This window comes from Lynx rufus, unplaced genomic scaffold, assembly GCF_022079265.1.
Source record: "Lynx rufus isolate CCGP_SWC_20201006 ecotype Redwood Valley unplaced genomic scaffold, mLynRuf1.p SCAF_10, whole genome shotgun sequence".
NCBI classification, from domain to species: Eukaryota; Metazoa; Chordata; class Mammalia; order Carnivora; family Felidae; genus Lynx; species Lynx rufus.
The window spans coordinates 3,870,381-3,888,910 of record NW_025814824.1 but is presented as its reverse complement, the minus strand read 5'-3'; the positions used below and the strand labels follow the sequence as shown (position 1 = coordinate 3,888,910).

The window sequence follows — 18,530 nt, the reverse complement described above, 5'->3', positions numbered from 1 at the left end:
GTCCGACAGGGGCTGGGGGGCAGGCTCACGGGGACCCAGAATCACTCTCCACTGTAGGGAGAGTGGTTTCTACAGAACCGAAATGGGTTTTGTCAAACAGCATCAACATAAATGGTTTCGCTTGCAGCTTTTAAGAGCCAGGAAAAACCATAATGACCTGCTGGGACTTATCAGCAGTCTGTGGTCATGGCTGGGGACACAGGCCATCTCGGGCTTCATTGGGGGGGCGGGTCATGCCTCTGGCCACCAGGCTGTGTTCAAGATGGGGTGGTGGCCAAGCCCGGGTGCAGGAGCATGTGTGAGACCTGTGTCTAGACGGACAGACAGACAGCCTCCCTCCTTCTACGGTCTAAGAGCACAACCTCATCACCGTTGCAAAACAGAACATTCCGCTGCAAGTATGGGGGCCCAGATGCACAGAGCCCCCTTTGAATCTTTCTCTGGGGGTTTCATCCACCCAGCAGCCGGGCACCAAGCGAAGGAAGCGATGCAGGGCTACAGGCTGGCCCTCCGCAGACACCTGCTCAGGCTGTAGATGTCTCCTCTACACTGTGGGAGAGGCCGCCCCAAGGAGTAAGGATGATGTGGGGCTTCAGCGAGTGTGGCCAAGCGTCTGTACGTGTGCCAGCTTCCCGTCTGTCCCCACCTGCCCGCATCTCCTTCCCCAGGCCTCGGGGTGCTTTCTGTACTCGGGCCCTCGTGCCAGGGGCCCCTCTTTCCTCGTGGCCTGCGCCCCTGCCCCTCATCCTGCCGTCCAGAACTCCACTCCCTAACAGAGGCCACGGTGGATCTCTAGCAGAAAGATGGTCCCACAACCTCCCACGGGGGCCACACGGCACCTGTCAAATACGCAACCACATGCTTACGTGGGGTGGATTTGTGGCTTGTCTGCCTCGCGACAGCCCGTGCTCCCCCCGGCCCAGAGTAGTAACCACCCCGGAAAGTGTCAGCCGGTGTGTATGTGGAGGGGGGTCATAGGTGTGTCAGTGATAAGTCTCCAAGCGTGTACAAATATATACAAGTGTCCTCTCTACCTACCCATCTCTATCCATCCATCATGTACTGATTGACTCATTTTCTATCAGCCATCCTTGTCCATCATCAATCAATCTGTCCATCCCTCCAATATCCATCCATCTAGATCTTTCTATCATGTATGTATGTATATATGTATGTATCTATCCATATATCATCTATGTATCTATCTATTATCTATCTATCTATCTATCTATCTATCTATCTATCTACAAGTCTATCAGCCACACTGGTGAAGGTAGCTGACTGTTTAGAACAGAGGAAAGAATGGAAACAAAAAAGCCTCAAAAAGCCTGGAGAATGTACAGGGCTCGTTTGGATTCACTTCACCGACTCCACCAAGTTCTGGAAGCTCCATGAGCCTCTGTGCCTCCAAGCACCTGCTCCTTCGATGAGTAAGCACCCGCACGCATGTGTCCCCTGTGTGGTCCCCCTGGGCCGTGCCCTCAGCCCTGAAAGGCCATCGGACTCCTCCCCTTCTGCGAACACACAACAGAATGCACTAATTTCGTGCCTTACCTGCGGCCTGTTCCCCCTCTCTTCAACTGCAGGCTCCAGCAGGGGCTGGGCTTTCCCTGAAGCCTGCTGACCCCCTGCCTGGTGCTGGGATGGAGGCTTGCACACGGCACCTCCACTGGGGAGAGTGGCCATGTGAACACCAGGGTGCTCAGGGGAGGGGGGCTCTCAGGGGAGGGGCCGCTCAGAGGAGGGGGCTGTCAGGGGAGGGGACTCTCAGGGGAGAGGAATCTCAGGGGAGAGGGGCTCTGGAGGGGGCGCTCAGAGGAGGGGGCTCTCAGGGGAGGGGGGCTCTCAGGGGAGGGGGTGCTCAGAGGAGGGGGCTGTCAGGGGAGGAGACTCTCAGGGGAGGGAGCTCTCAGGGGAGAGGAATCTCAGGGGAGAGGGGCTCTGGAGGGGGCACTCAGAGGAGGGGGCGCTCAGAGGAGGGGTTTCTCAGGGGAGGGGACTCTCAGGGGAGGGGACTCTCAGGGGAGGGGGCGCTCAAGGGAGGGGGCTCTTAGGGGAGGGGGCTCTCGGGAGAGGAATCTCAGGGGAGGGGGGCTCTCAGGGGAGTGGGCGCTCAGAGGAGGGGGCTGTCAGGGGAGGAGACCCTCAGGGGAGGGGGCTCTCAGGGGAGAGGAATCTCAGGGGAGAGGGTCTCTGGAGGGGGCGCTCAGAGGAGGGGGCTCTCAGGGGAGGGGACTCTCAGGGGAGGGGGCGCTCAAGGGAGGGGGCTCTTAGGGGAGGGAGGCTCTGGAGGGAGCTCTCAGGGGAGGGGGCTCTCAGGGGAGGGGGCGCTCAGAGGAGGGGGCTGTCAGGGGAGGAGACCCTCAGGGGAGGGGACTCTCAGGGGAGAGGAATCTCAGGGGAGAGGGGCTCTGGAGGGGGCGCTCAGAGGAGGGGGCTCTCAGGGGAGGGGACTCTCAGGGGAGGGGGCGCTCAAGGGAGGGGGCTCTTAGGGGAGGGAGGCTCTGGAGGGAGCTCTCAGGGGAGGGGGCTCTCAGGGGAGGGGGCTCTCAGGGGAGGGGGCGCTCAGAGGAGGGGGCTGTCAGGGGAGGAGACCCTCAGGGGAGGGGACTCTCAGGGGAGAGGAATCTCAGGGGAGAGGGGCTCTGGAGGGGGCGCTCAGAGGAGGGGGCTCTCAGGGGAGGGGACTCTCAGGGGAGGGGGCGCTCAAGGGAGGGGGCTCTTAGGGGAGGGAGGCTCTGGAGGGAGCTCTCAGGGGAGGGGGCTCTCAGGGGAGGGGGCGCTCAGAGGAGGGGGCTGTCAGGGGAGGAGACCCTCAGGGGAGGGGACTCTCAGGGGAGAGGAATCTCAGGGGAGAGGGGCTCTGGAGGGGGCGCTCAGAGGAGGGGGCTCTCAGGGGAGGGGACTCTCAGGGGAGGGGGCGCTCAAGGGAGGGGGCTCTTAGGGGAGGGAGGCTCTGGAGGGAGCTCTCAGGGGAGGGGGCTCTCAGGGGAGAGGAATCTCAGGGGAGGGGGGCTCTCAGGGGAGTGGGCGCTCAGAGGAGGGGGCTGTCAGGGGAGGAGACCCTCAGGGGAGGGGGCTCTCAGGGGAGAGGAATCTCAGGGGAGAGGGTCTCTGGAGGGGGCGCTCAGAGGAGGGGGCTCTCAGGGGAGGGGGGCTCTCAGGGGAGGGGGCGCTCAGAGGAGGGGGCTGTCAGGGGAGGGGACTCTCAGGGGAGGGGGCGCTCAAGGGAGGGGGCTCTTAGGGGAGGGAGGCTCTGGAGGGAGCTCTCAGGGGAGGGAGCTCTCAGGGGAGGGGGCTCTCAGGGGAGGGGGCGCTCAGAGGAGGGGGCTGTCAGGGGAGGAGACCCTCAGGGGAGGGGACTCTCAGGGGAGAGGAATCTCAGGGGAGAGGGGCTCTGGAGGGGGCGCTCAGAGGAGGGGGCTCTCAGGGGAGGGGACTCTCAGGGGAGGGGGCGCTCAAGGGAGGGGGCTCTTAGGGGAGGGAGGCTCTGGAGGGAGCTCTCAGGGGAGGGGGCTCTCAGGGGAGAGGAATCTCAGGGGAGGGGGGCTCTCAGGGGAGTGGGCGCTCAGAGGAGGGGGCTGTCAGGGGAGGAGACCCTCAGGGGAGGGGGCTCTCAGGGGAGAGGAATTTCAGGGGAGAGGGTCTCTGGAGGGGGCGCTCAGAGGAGGGGTTTCTCAGGGGAGGGGACTCTCAGGGGAGGGGACTCTCAGGGGAGGGGGCGCTCAAGGGAGGGGGCTCTTAGGGGAGGGGGCTCTCGGGAGAGGAATCTCAGGGGAGGGGGGCTCTCAGGGGAGTGGGCGCTCAGAGGAGGGGGCTGTCAGGGGAGGAGACCCTCAGGGGAGGGGGCTCTCAGGGGAGAGGAATTTCAGGGGAGAGGGGCTCTGGAGGGGGCGCTCAGAGGAGGGGGCTCTCAGGGGAGGGGACTCTCAGGGGAGGGGGCGCTCAAGGGAGGGGGCTCTTAGGGGAGGGAGGCTCTGGAGGGAGCTCTCAGGGGAGGGGGCTCTCAGGGGAGAGGAATCTCAGGGGAGGGGGGCTCTCAGGGGAGTGGGCGCTCAGAGGAGGGGGCTGTCAGGGGAGGAGACCCTCAGGGGAGGGGGCTCTCAGGGGAGAGGAATCTCAGGGGAGAGGGTCTCTGGAGGGGGCGCTCAGAGGAGGGGGCTCTCAGGGGAGGGGACTCTCAGGGGAGGGGGCGCTCAAGGGAGGGGGCTCTTAGGGGAGGGAGGCTCTGGAGGGAGCTCTCAGGGGAGGGGGCTCTCAGGGGAGAGGAATCTCAGGGGAGGGGGGCTCTCAGGGGAGTGGGCGCTCAGAGGAGGGGGCTGTCAGGGGAGGAGACCCTCAGGGGAGGGGGCTCTCAGGGGAGAGGAATCTCAGGGGAGAGGGTCTCTGGAGGGGGCGCTCAGAGGAGGGGGCTCTCAGGGGAGGGGACTCTCAGGGGAGGGGGCGCTCAAGGGAGGGGGCTCTTAGGGGAGGGGGCTCTCGGGAGAGGAATCTCAGGGGAGGGGGGGCTCTCAGGGGAGTGGGCGCTCAGAGGAGGGGGCTGTCAGGGGAGGAGACCCTCAGGGGAGGGGGCTCTCAGGGGAGAGGAATTTCAGGGGAGAGGGGCTCTGGAGGGGGCGCTCAGAGGAGGGGGCTCTCAGGGGAGGGGACTCTCAGGGGAGGGGGCGCTCAAGGGAGGGGGCTCTTAGGGGAGGGAGGCTCTGGAGGGAGCTCTCAGGGGAGGGGGCTCTCAGGGGAGAGGAATCTCAGGGGAGGGGGGCTCTCAGGGGAGTGGGCGCTCAGAGGAGGGGGCTGTCAGGGGAGGAGACCCTCAGGGGAGGGGGCTCTCAGGGGAGAGGAATCTCAGGGGAGAGGGTCTCTGGAGGGGGCGCTCAGAGGAGGGGGCTCTCAGGGGAGGGGGGCTCTCAGGGGAGGGGGCGCTCAGAGGAGGGGGCTGTCAGGGGAGGAGACCCTCAGGGGAGGGGGCTCTCAGGGGAGAGGAATCTCAGGGGAGAGGGTCTCTGGAGGGGGCGCTCAGAGGAGGGGGCTCTCAGGGGAGGGGGGCTCTCAGGGGAGGGGGCGCTCAGAGGAGGGGGCTGTCAGGGGAGGAGACTCTCAGGGGAGGGGGCTCTCAGGGGAGGGGACTCTCAGGGGAGGGGGCGCTCAAGGGAGGGGGCTCTTAGGGGAGGGAGGCTCTGGAGGGAGCTCTCAGGGGAGGGGGCTCTCAGGGGAGGGGGGCTTTCAGGGGAGGGGGCGCTCAGAGGGAATGGACTTGGCCCTGAGCAGAGCCGGGACCAGGGACAAGGATGGTCCGGGCAATGTCGCCCTGTTGCTCGTGTTTGCTGATCTTTAAGCAGCACTTGGGGCTCCATCTAGATCATTCCGGACCTCAGACATCCTAAATGTCCCAGGCTTTTCTCCCTTAGGCCGCCGCCCTGTTTTTCAGTGTGAAGAGCCCCAACTTCTCCCGATTCACCAGGCCTTTTCCCCCTGGCATCTCTACGTACAGGACCTGCAAGGAGTCTGTGAAACCCTTCTAGCTGAAGCCCCCAGCCCCGCTCCCCGTGTGTCTTCCCTGGGTTCCACAGTGCACCGAGGCCCCCAGCGTGACCTCTGCAGGTACCTCTCTGAGCACCCCACTCCCCTCTGCAAAGCAGGAGGGCTGGGGGGGGATGTCCACCTACTCAGGGTTCAGTTTCCCACCCCAGACACACCATGGAGCCCAGGGGACAGCCAGGTGAACAGAGATGCTGGCGGCCGGGGGCAGGCGTCTCCCCAGGGGTAGCCAGACCCGCTCCTGGAGCCACGCCCAAGGAAACGGTGCCTTTCCGTTCAGTGGTGCATCGTGGGACTGCTGCCATTCAGACCGAGCCTCTGATCATCGCCTGCCCCCACCCCCACCCCCTGCCCTGTTTCAAGTCACTGCTAGAAACACTCCAACCTTCAGAAACACAGCTTTGTTGGAAAAGCAACCAAAGACCGATGAGGAGTCATTTCTAATTTCAGGCTGTGGGCGGTCATCACTCCCGTCACTTGGCTGATACTGGGGCTGGTTCCGGGTGACGTGGGTCTCACCAGAGAGCACGCGGGGATTGGAGTGATGGGGACGAGACACCCCTGCGCGTCGGCCTCGCTCAGACCCTCCTGAAACCTCTAGGTGAGCACGGACACTGGGGGGTCGAGCCCTCCGAGAGAACAGGACTCCCTTTGTCACGGCTTCGGTGAGTTCCCAGGACAACTGTCTCCCTGCACGTCCTCCCTCCGTGGACCAAGCCGGCACAGACCGTGCGAGCGGCTGTACGTGTGCAGGTGTCCAGCGGGGACAGAGTGTCGCCTGCCCCTGATGCCCGGGTCACAGGAGCCACTCGCCCAGTGCTGAGGGGACCCCGGAGCCAAGCTGGACGTCCGCCTGCCTCGCTCACCCCGCTGGGCACATCCCCCAAGCCCGCACCCGTCCTGATCCCTCCCGCCCAGCCCCGCACTCCTTACTGGCAACACACAGGACAACCGACAGAAATAAAGGTGTCAGCATTAGCAAATGCCACAATGCTCACTTCAACCATCGCCCTGCGAGTTTATCTGAATTTGAGGCTTTTCCGTTTGTCTCAGAATCACTTAAAGGGTGTTCTTCCCCGAGGAAGTGAACGCTTCCACAGGAAGGCCCAGGCAGGAGGGAGAGCACATCCGGGAAATGCCCCCTTCTACTAAGTGCCCTCCCCAGGGCTGCACCTGACCCGAGGCCTCGGACTGTGGCCGGGGGCTCACCTGACCCAGCGTCCCCGGGATGGAGAGGTCGCTTAGGCCAGAGGCTGGGACGAGTGCATGGAGGAAGGCCGCAGTGAGCTCGTTTCCGACCTGGGCGTCAGCTCCCAGCGGATCCTCTCAGCCTGTGGGGTCCCCACGGCCCAGCGGGGTGCGTCAGAAGCCAGGACAAGCCTGCACCGTTCCCAGCGGCCTCATCGGGCCTCCGCCAGAGGCCCTTCCCCTGCACGGTGTCCGCAGCGGCAGGCTGGGAGACCTCCGCCCTCTCCCTTCGGGGCCGCCCCTGGGTCACTTCCAGAGAACGACGGCATTCCTTCCACTCCCAATGTGGCTGTGGCGGACGATGCTCCCGGGAGGTAGAGAACCCCAGGTGGCATCTGAAAGCACTTGGAACATCCCTCGACATCAGCCGGGTATCTGGGAGCAGGTCTGACCCTGAGGCGGTAAAGCCCGTGGCAGGTACGTGAGCTCCCCTGCATCGTGGACCCGCATCGTGTCTGGGCTGCGAGGGCTCCCAGGCACATGCCAGGGCCAGAGACACGGGGGCCACGGCTCGCGGTTTCCCCACGACCCACTCACAGGCCGCCCCTGTGGGCAAGGTCAAGGGCCACTTCCTGATTCTCGGGCGTGGTGCGCTTCTCTCCCTGCTGAGCTGCCTACAACGTCACCTGTGGTCCCCCAGGCAGGACGCAGGACACACTCGGCAGACTCAGAGGCCACTTTGCAAGGTCTGAGTCGCTTCCGGGGAAGGGCTCCCTCGGCCCATCCACCCGTGACCTGGACAACACCCATGGTCTTGCCGCACTATGAAGGTGGTCAGGAACCAGGCGAGTACAACATTGTCCCCACTGAGCCCCTCTGCCACCCACTGTGGCACGCAGCACCAGCCCAGACTCCCACCGACATCCTTCTGCGGTGACCACCCCCACCCCCAGCTGGTATTATCTACGTTTAAATTCTGACCCCCTGGATGACAGTAACTGCCTAAACTTCCTCTTTAGAACGAAGAATACAAGTGCACGGTCCAGGAAGCAAGCCACCCCCACCGTGCTCTGTTCACAAGGGAGCAAGTCCCTAGTTGGGAGGCGGTGCTTCTTTTCGGTGCCTCCCATTTGCCCCAGGGCATTTGCACAAACCACAGGGCGTGCGAGTACTCACTCATACGTCCAGCACAGCTTCATCAGCTCGTACATCTCCCTCGGACACCCCGTGGGGCACCCCATTCTCTCTCCTTTCTCCAGCATGGCCGAAACCTCGCTTCCCTTCATGCCCTGAAACACGCAGAACATACCCGAGCTTGGTGAACGTGGCGTTGAGTACAACAAAACAGCAGGTAGGTCCTACCCCCCGCCCCAGAGAAACAGAAGTACACACTGCGCGATTTCACTTGGAAAAAGTACAAAAAACAGGAGCTCCTAACCCGGGATCTAGACATCAGACGGGGTGACCCTTGGGGGACAGCTTGTATGTGCAAGGGGAACCAGGGGGTGGGGGGTTCTGTTCTGTTTCATCGCCTGGGCTCTGGTTTCATGAGCACATCCCATTTGTGAAAATTCATCAAGCTGTGTTCCAGCACATGGGCCCTTTTTGGATGTATCCATTTGGATTAAAAAAAAAAAACAACAGGGGCGCCTGGGTGGCGCAGTCGGTTAGGCGTCCGACTTCAGCCAGGTCACGATCTCGCGGTCCACGAGTTCGAGCCCCGCGTCGGGCTCTGGGCTGATGGCTCAGAGCCTGGAGCCTGTTTCCAATTCTGTGTCTCCCTCTCTCTCTGCCCCTCCCCCGTTCATGCTCTGTCTCTCTGTCCCAAAAATGAATAAACGTTGAAAAAAAAAAAAAAAACAACAACAACAACAACTAAAATATTTAACTGGACTGCAAACGTAGTCATGGAAATTGCCATCATTTCTATTTCAACTCTAATGAATGTTGATTTGGGTCTGTTTTATGCACACCGCCAGGCGTAACGCGTCATGAAAAACACATACACCGTTCAGTTATCATCAAATACTGCCTCTTCAACTTAGAACAAAGCTGAGGTCCTGTTAATGGCTCACTGGCAAAAAGGCCGTGCAAGACTCAGAAAGGGCGCCCGGATTTTATGATTTTCCCAATGGGTCCCGTGGCAACAGCGCGTGGCTGGTCTGTCTGATCTGTTGTGATGGCTCAGTGCAGCCGCGGCGGCTCACCCGGTACGGCTTCTGCCCGTAGGAGAACGCCTCCCACATCAACACGCCGAAGCTCCAGACGTCACTCTTGCTGGAGAACTTGTAGTAGTTGATGCACTCGGGGGCGTACCACTTGACCGGCCACTTCCCGTGGGTCTGGGCCTGCGGGCAAAGCAGACGGGGGCACTCCGTTAATGACAGGATCGCGGGCGCCCCGGTTCATGGCAGCAAAAGGCGGGAGCCCGCCTGGGGTCCACCGCCGGAGGAACGGATAAACAACATGTCGATATTCAGATGGTGGAAAGTCACTGGACCTTAAAAAGGAAGGGAATTCTAGCACATGTTACAACAGGGATGGACCCCGAGGACATTATCCTCAGTAAAACAAGCCCAGTTAAGTCACTAAGGTGCAAATACTGCGTGAAAGCACCCCCCTGAGGCCCCTAGAGGGCACAGACAGAAAGTGCAGTAACTGTGGCCAGGGCCTAATGAGGACCGAGTTTCAGTCTGGGAAGATGAGAATTCTGGACAGAGGTTGTAACCGCAGGGAATGTGCTTAACATTACACTTAAAAACGGTTACGATGGTCAAATTTAGGTTATGTGTATTTACCACCGTTAAGAAAAACAAGAATAGGGCGCCTGGGTGGCTCAGTCAGTTAAGCTCAGGTCATGGTCTCGTGGTTCGTGAGTTCAAGCTCCCCGTCAGGGTCTGTGCTGACAGCTCAGAGCCTGGAACCTGCTTCAGATTCTGTCTGTCTCTCTCTCTTTCTCTCTGCCCCTCCTCTGCTCATGCTCTGTCTCTCTCAGAAAGGAAGGAAGGAAAGAACAAAGGAAGGAAGGAAGGAAAGAAATAAAAAGAAAGGAGAAAAGAAGAAAATGACTCCCCAAATGCCGTGTGCATGTTTGCATGTATGTATTTGGTCTGAATCTTAAAACTATGACTAAATCTTAAATTTTTAAGATTTAAATAAATATTAATTTTTTTAATGTTTATTTTTGTGACAGAGAGAGACAGAGAGAGCACGAGCAGGGGAGGGGCAGAGAGAGGGGGAGACACAGAACCCGAGGCAGGCTCCAGGCTCTGAGCTGTCTGCAAAGAGCCCGACGCGGGGCTCGAACCCACGAACAGTGAGATCATGACCTGAGCCAAAGTCAGACACTTAACTGACTGAACCACCGAAGCGCCCCTAGATTTAAGTACATATTTTTAAGATTCAGACCGTATTTCTTGTACCTTTTTGTCTTTTTTTCTCTCACCTCTTCCTGGGTGACTCATATTTCATGGAGCTTGTTGCAACATGCAAAGAGTCAAGCATCAAAATCCCATGGTCATGCTCCAAGAAATACTGGGCTGTAGCATCTTTAACTATCATTGTGTTTTTGTCCACGATTTTAGGCCGACGTTAATTATTTTGTTACAGATTGCAAGTATTGCTTAAAATCTGTTTTAAACTTTTTTTAAAAAAAAGATTTTATTTTTAAGTAATCTCTACACCCAACGTGGGGCTCGAACTCATAAGCCTGGGATCAAGAGTTGCCTGGTCCACTGACTAAGCCAGCCAGGCGCCCCCAAAATGCTTTAAACTTTCTAATTTCAAAAAGCAAGTGGTAGGGGCACTTGGGTGGCTCAGTCGGTTAAGCGTCCGACTTCGACTCAGGTCATGATCTCACGGCTCGTGAGTTCGAGCCACACATCGGGCTCTGTGCCGACTGCTTGGAGCCTGGAGTCTCCTTCGGATTCTGTGTCTCCCTCCCTCTCTGTCCCTCCCCTGCTTACACACACTCTCTCTCTCTCTCTCAAAAATAAACAATAAAAAAATAAAAAAGCAAGCGGTAGTAAAGAGATCAGAATCATGCCCCGCGAAACCCTTTATTTACTCTAGGGCTTGGAGTCTGGCGCACATAAGTTCTGCTACGTCCTGTGGACGGAACCGTCACAAGCACCCTCGTGGGGAGGGAGGTGGTGGGTTGAGAGGGGACAGCCCGGGAACATCGGCCTGAGAGCACAGATACCATGGCCCGTCTCTAAACGACACACTGATTACACTTCCATCTCAATCATGTTATGCATTATTTTTAGATTCTGACTTCAAACGTTGTGAACAATATACTCGTGTGTCATTTTGGTTTTAATTTTAATTTTGAGGTGATACAAAGGAAACCCTTTGACAAATCCTATATACATCAAAAAGGTAAATCTCTCTCCACCAATTCCAAATCCTCATCCACGGAGACGGCCGTGTTTGGTAGTTTGTCCTGAATCTTTCCAGAAAAGTCTACATACGAGTACAGAGAGGGAATATATACGTTTTTGGAGGTGGAAAGGCTAGGAGCGTACGCTTTGCACTTCATTTTTTAATGGTGCTGCTCAAGCACGTGTTGTGGATATATTTCCACGTCAGCACGCGCAAATAGTCACTTTTAGAAGAGTTAATTGCATGCCTCCTATAAACCTAGTATGACTGATGTAGCCAGCCTCCTACCAAGAGACCATGAGGCAGTTTCCTGATGTTTGCTATTACACGTCATTCTAGAACGAACATTACTGGCCGTGTGTATCTGTGCCCCGTGCAGGGCAGAGCTGCAGGATCAAAGGGCATTTGTGTTCGGCGCAAGGTCACGTTGTCACGCACAGATGTGCTTCCATTAGTATCATTTCCCTGTAACGCTGTTTAGCTCTCGATTCTGTTCCATTTCACCCTGTCTTCTCAAAGAAATGGTCCATGTCTCCGTCTTTTCAGGAGTGCGTGATCTCCGTGCCGCTTCTAACATGCACGCTACGGTGACTGAGCCACACAGGTATTGCAAGATGTTTACCAGAGTAAGGTTACTTAGCACATCCTTCATCTGACAAAATTACCATTGCTCGTTGTTGTGGGGAGAACATGCGAGATCTATTCTCGTAGCAACTTCCACGTATATATATAGCACGGTCCTATAGGCTACAGGCACCATACCCAACACAGACCCCCAGAATTTATTCCTCTGATAACTAAAAGTTTACGTTCTGAGATTACCATCTTCTCATCTCCTCTGCCCCTCAGTCCCAGACAACCAGAATCTACTGTTTCTGTGAGTTTGGCTTTTAAATTCCACATATAAGTGAAAGCATGCAGTATTTCTCTTTCTCTGTTTGGCTTATCACTCAGCATAATGCCCTCGAGGACCATCCATGTTGTTGCAAATAGCAGATTTCCTCCTTTTGTTATGGTTGACGTATCCCATGTGGTTGTCTGTATTTTAAACCAACACACACACACACACACACACACACACACACACACACACACACCGCATCACGTCTTCTTGATCCATTCATCCATTGTTTGATATTTGGGTTGTTTCTTTATCTTGCCTATTGTATGTAATGACTGCAATAAATATGAGAGTGTGTAGATATCTCTGCTAGATGGTGATTTCATTTCTTACAGATAAATGCACAGAAGTGAGATTGTTGGATCACATGGGAGTCCTATTCTTAATTTTTTAAGGGCTCCCCATGCTGTTTTCCATACTGGCTGCACCAACTGACATTCCTACCAACAGTGCAAGAGGGTTCCCTTTTCTCCACATCCTTACCAACACCTGTTATTTTTTATTTTTTTGATAATATTCATTCTGACAGGTGTAAGGTGGTATCTCAATGTGGTTCTGATTTGCATTTCCCTGATGATTTGTGATCCTTTAGATGTACCTGTTGGCCATTTGTATGTCCTCTTTGGTTACAGAAAAACAGAAAAAGAATAGAAAATGTTTATTCAGGTCCTTTGTGCATTTTAAAATATGATTTTTATTTTATTGTACTTTTTTGCTATTGATTGTATGAATTCCTTATAGATTTTCAATATCTATGCCTTGGTTTGCAAATATTTTCTCTCATTCCATTGGTTGACTTTCACTCTGTTGTTTCTTTTGTTGTACAGCAACTTTTTAAAAAAAATTTTTAATGTTTATTTACTTTTGAGACAGAGAGAGACAGAGCATGAACGGGGGAGGGTCAGAGAGAGAGGGAGACACAGAATCTGAAGCAGGCTCCAGGCTTCGAGCTCAGCACAGAGCCCGACGCGGGGCTCAAACTCATGGACCTTGAGATCATGACCTGAGCTGAAGTCGGACGCTTAACCAATGGAGCTGCCCAGGCGCCCCTGTACAACTTTTTAAATTGACATAATCTCATAAGTTGATTTCTGTTTTCGTTGCTTGGACTTCTGCTGTCATATCCAAAAAATTCATTGCCAAGACCAATGTCAAGAAGCATTTTTCACATGTTTTCTTCTAGGACTTTTGTGGTTTCAGGTCTTCTGTTTGAGTCCTTCATCCATTTTGAGTTAATTTTTGTGAGTGGTATGATATAGGGGTCCAATTTCCTCCTTTTGCATGCGAACATCCAGTTTCACCAGCACCATTTAGTACTGAAGAGACTGTCCTTTCCTGAGCATTCTTGGCTCCCTTGTCAAGTATTATTAGTTGGCTATTATTTTAGGGTTATTTCTGGGCTCTTGGTTCTGTCTCACTGGCCCATGTGTCTTTATTTACATCAGTACCATACTGCTTTGATCACTATAGTTTTGTAGTGTGGTTTGAAACCAGGGAGCATGATGACTGCAGCTTTGTTCTTTCTCAAGATTGCTTTGGCTACTTGGGGCCTTTTGGGTTCCATATGAATTTCAGAATTTTTTTTCTCTCTGAAAAAAAATGCCATTGGAATCCTGATAGGGATTTGCATTAAACATACAGATGGCTTTGAGTAGTATGGACAATATTAATTAACTCTCAATCCATGAGTGGAGGATATCTTTTCATTTTATTTGTCTTCTTCAATTTCTTTCCAGTATTTTACAGTTTTCAGTGTTTAGATCTTTTACTTCCTTATTTAAATTCATTCCTAAGTATTTTATCACTTTGATACAATGGTAAATGAGCTTTTATTTCTTTGTCAGACAGTGTATTGTTGGTGCACCGAGATGCAACCGATTTCTGCAAGTTGGTTTTGTATCTTGTACTTTACCGGATTGATTGATGGGTTGTAATGGTTTCTTGGTAGAATCTTTAGTGTTTTCTCTATGTAAGATCACATCAACTGCAAATAAAGACAATTCTATCCTACCTTTTAGGTATAGATGGCTTTTATTTATTTTCCTTGCCTGATCGCTCTGGCTAGGACTTCCAGTACTGTGTTGAATAGGAGTGCTGTGAGCAGACACTCTTGTCTTGTTCCTGATCTTAGAGGGAAAGCTCTCAACCTTTTTCCATTGAGACTGATGTTAGCTGCGTGCCTGTGATATGTGGCCTTCACTGTGTTGAGGCATATTCCTTCCATATCCACTTCGTTGAAAGTATCATGAAAGGACACTGAATTTTGTCAAATGCTTTTCCTGCATCTATTGAGATGACCATAGGATTTTTAGCCCTCATTCTGTTAATGCAGTATATCACATTTAGTGTTTTGCAGATGTTAAACCATTCTTGCATCCAAGGATAATTACCACTTGCCCATGGTGTAGGATTCTTTCAATGGGTTGTTGAACTCAGTTTGCGAGTATTTTACAGATAATTTCTGCATGCGTGTTCATCAGGGACTTTGGCCTATAGTTTTGTTTGTGGTACCTTGGGATCAGGGTAATGTTGGCCTTGTAAAATGAGTTTGAGAAGGACTGGTATTAATAATTCTCCTTTAAATGTTTGGTAGAATTCACCTGTGACTACTGTTGGGTCCATTTGGCCTAAAGTATAGTTCAAGTCCAATGTTTCCTTATTGATTTTCTGCGTGGATGACCTATCCATCATTAAAAGTGGGGTATTAAAACCCCCTACTATTATTGTGCTGTTGTCTATTTGTCCCTCCAGGTCTGTTAGTATTTGTTTATTCAGGTTATATTCAGATGATTCTCCAATGTCGCATGCGTACATATTTAAAATTGTTGTATCCTCGTAAAGAGTCAACTTCACCATTATCACGTGATGACCTTCTTTGTTTCTTGGTATGGTGTTTGGCCTAAAGTCCGTTCTGTCTGATATAGCTACTTCTGCTACTTTTTGGTCTCCATTTTCATGGGGTATCTTTCCCATCCCTTCACCTTGAGTTTATGTGTGTCCTTAAAGCTGAAGGGACTCTCTTGTAGGCAGCATGCAGTTGAGTCTTGTAGGTTTTTTAAATTTATTCTGCGACTCTATATTTTTGATTGGAGAATTTAATCCATTTACATTAAAATAATTATTGACAGGTTAGGAACTTACGAATGCCATCTTATTGTTTTCCAGCTGTTTTGTAGTTCTTTTCTTCCTCTCTTGTTGTCTTCCTTTGTGATTGGATGGTTTCTCGTCGCGGTATGCTTAGATTCTCTTCTGTCTTATGTGCACAACTCAGCTCTTTGTCATTATATTGAGGCTTACACAAAACATCTTATAAATGTAAAACAATTCTGCCCTTTCGTCCCTCCCCATCATATTTTATGTTTTTTGGTGTCATAAGTTATATCTTTTAATATTGTGCATCCACTAACAAATTGTTGTAGCTATAGCTATTTTTTTTTGAGAGGGAGGATGACAGAGAGAGAGACGGCATGAGTGAGGGAAGGGCAGAGGGAGAGGGTGAGAGAGAGAGTGTGAGTGAGGGAAGGGAAAAGAGAGGGAGAAAGAGAGACAGAGACAGAGAGAGAATCTTAAGCAGGGCTTAAGATGCAGGGCTCGATCCCACGACCTGGGGAATCACGACCTGAGCTGAAATCAAGAGTGGGACGCTCAACGGACTGAGCTGCCCGCGTACCCCCGGAACACAGACATTTGCATTTCAGATTCTCAGTACCTGCTGCTTTGAGTACTGGCTAAGTTATTCCTACCTTGTAGTAGTTTTCATCAGCACGGAGCGCTTTGGAAAGTCCAAAATCACTGATCTTGGCATAGTGTTGAGTAACCAGCAAGACGTTTCTTGCCGCCAGATCTCTGTGCACAAAATTGTTCTCCTCCAGATACTTCATTCCCATAGAAACCTGATGAACCAGCTCTATGATGTTCTTATCCTTGACGTGCCTGAAAGTTACAGATGTGTCATGAGTGATAGCAGACCGTAGTTCAAGTATGTTCCTCAGGTAAGCAGAGGGGTCCATGCATTGCCTATTGTCCGTCAGAGTAACAACTGGTGACAAAAACCTTGTTAATCTATGGCTGCCCAAAGCCGAGTGCCATTGTCCTGGTCTCGAACCGGTACGCTTTTCAAGGTGTGCTTTGAACTGCATGAGAAATAGCACAATGGCATGGGCAGCCCCCACTCATGGAGGGCCAGGCTTTGGTTGGAACCCTTGTTCCAAAATGGGACAGGTAACAAAACCAACTGAGTCTCCGTTTCTTACCTGTGGAGTGAGGTTAACGGCGCCTCCCTTCTCTGCAGATTAAAGACACAATCTGAGTAGAGTACAAACGCAATGTAGCCAATGGGACAGAGAAGTCGGTGGCTGTTCGTATGACTTATTCCATGTGAGTTCCTCCCTCTCAACAATGGCTGTAGATGAGCCCAGCAGGAATACCCCACCAACAGTTGTAACCCATTGATAGCAACAGGTATTTTCAGAATTACTTGTAGAATGTAGAGGTCAGCCAGACACATAAGACATCACTATCTCCCCTTTAAAAATGTTGATTTTGGGGGCGCCTGGGTGGCTCCGTCAGTTAAGCGTCCAACTTTGGCTCAGGTCGTGATCTCACAGTTTGTGGGTTCGAGCCCCGCGTTGGGCTCTGCACTGACAGCACGGAGCTTCCCTGGGATTCTCTCTCCCCCCCCCCCCCCGATCACTTAAAATAAATACACTTAAAAAAATAAAAATGAATGTTCAATATTTCTCTCACTAGGCAGGGCATGTTCTGCCAGTGAGGGGAGCCTTCTTCTATGGCGGATTCTATCACTGGGCAATTGGGAGTGAGCAAAGGACCATGAAGAAGACGAAATTGTTGGACTGGAGGTTTTCCTAGCACAACAAGTGCAAAAAGAACACTTGATCGGAAGACTACAGCTCTTTTCCCTCCTCCCTCAAGGCCCCGTAAGGGTGGGCCAACACTGGGAAGGCATGGGAGGAGACAAAGCTTCCCAGAGAAATCGGGCTATGACGTACACTGGGCTGGTGGGTTTTGCCCCAGCACAGTGTAAGCTTCCGGCCTACGCGAAGTTACCTGTTCTGCTGTAAATACTTGTTGAGCGGACCCAGTTCCGCCATCTCCATCACCAGCATCCAGGACTCGGCTTCACAGATGCCGATCATGCGCACGATGTAAGGGTTATCGAGCTGCTGCATGACGTTGGCTTCCGCTAATAACTCATCTTTAAGAGCGGGGTCGTTAGCCTCGTTCTTCAGAATCTTCACAGCCACCGTTTTCACGACTCTGCGAAAGAAATCGTAACACATAAGAAAGAAAGTTTTCAAAGTGGCCGGGGTTTAGGTAATTGCCTTCCGCGGGGCGTAACTGCTCTGCTAGAAACGGGGTTCTGGAAACAGCTGCAACCACATTCTCTCTGCTTTACAGACAAAGAGAGTCGCCCTTCATTAGTTAAAGGGGGGAGCTGAAGAACAGTCCGAGCAAGCAGAACCTAAATATTATAGAGTATGAGTAGCTTTCAAATAAACCTTACAAACCATGACATGCGTGAGTTCCTATACCATCTACAGGTGATCTGTGATGTATGTGAATACAATGTTCCTTTGATATATGTTTAAAATGAGTTTCTGGATGCAGAATTGAAAAGCACACACTGTTCAAGCTCATTGTTTACAAAACACTTTTTAAAACTGGGCACCGATGCTTTTAAGCAAGCTTCAACAAGTTTGTAAAAAATTAACTGTTTTTCATTTTCTCATAACAACATCACATAGGTCACATTTGACCTCCTGAAAATATCCTGATATAATGGGACTGAAATAAATAGGTGGAACTTAACTGTGGAGGATTTAGAAAACTGCATTTCTCTATGATACAATTCCCACACAGGAATTACACCTCGTTGGTTGAACCCCCAAGTGGGAGAATAAAAATAGGTCTGTCCCACAAAACAGGTAAAATAAGAGAATAATAGAGTAAGTCTAACATACATTCATAAAGACACAGACACCTTCTGTGCAGATCTTAACAAGTGTTTCTACACTGAACACACACTGTAGTTCCTACACAAACACACCCCCAGCACCCCAAGAGCATCCTTCGCCCTTCTGCAATCATGGACATATTTCCCTATGTGATTTCTAGATAGTTTTATCATTGTACCTTTCCACATTTCAGTCTACCATCCATGTGGAACTGGGTTTGCATACGACGTGAGGTAGGGATCAAAATGAAGAGCAAAAATCTCTTGATTCTTCCCAACCCGTCCTTTCTTAAGGAAGAAAAAACACCCACAGTCCCCTCAAAGAAAAGAGGAAGGAAGCCCCCCAACTCATCTTATGAGGCCAGCATTAACCTGATGCCAAAACCAGGCAAAGAAATTCCAAGAAAATAAGCTACTGAAATCTCTCATGAACATAAATGCAAATATTCTAAGAGAAGTATTAGTAAATTAAATTCAGTGAGTTATGAAAAAGGTAGAATGAGTATGTAATTCACAAACAAGATGTGTGTGTTCCACATCTTGTTGGTT

At 52.5% G+C, this 18,530-nt stretch overlaps 1 protein-coding gene and 1 long non-coding RNA gene across 4 annotated transcripts in view; one reads left to right on the top strand and one right to left on the bottom strand.

The window, feature by feature from the left end:
- SYK (spleen associated tyrosine kinase) overlaps positions 1-18,530 on the bottom strand; it is an 87,674-nt gene that overhangs the window by 2,650 nt on the left and 66,494 nt on the right. For all 3 annotated transcript variants that reach the window (XM_047100975.1, XM_047100985.1, XM_047100994.1), the window contains 4 exons: positions 17,075-17,284; positions 15,751-15,940; positions 8,931-9,071; positions 7,900-8,012 (listed from right to left, as the gene is read on the bottom strand). In XM_047100975.1, coding sequence (XP_046956931.1) covers positions 7,900-8,012; positions 8,931-9,071; positions 15,751-15,940; positions 17,075-17,284 — 654 coding nt within the window. The remainder of the gene's footprint in view (positions 1-7,899; positions 8,013-8,930; positions 9,072-15,750; positions 15,941-17,074; positions 17,285-18,530) is intronic.
- Positions 5,368-6,513, top strand: LOC124527779 (uncharacterized). The gene is made up of 2 exons (XR_006965979.1): positions 5,368-5,598; positions 5,986-6,513. It is a non-coding gene; the product is annotated as an uncharacterized LOC124527779 (long non-coding RNA).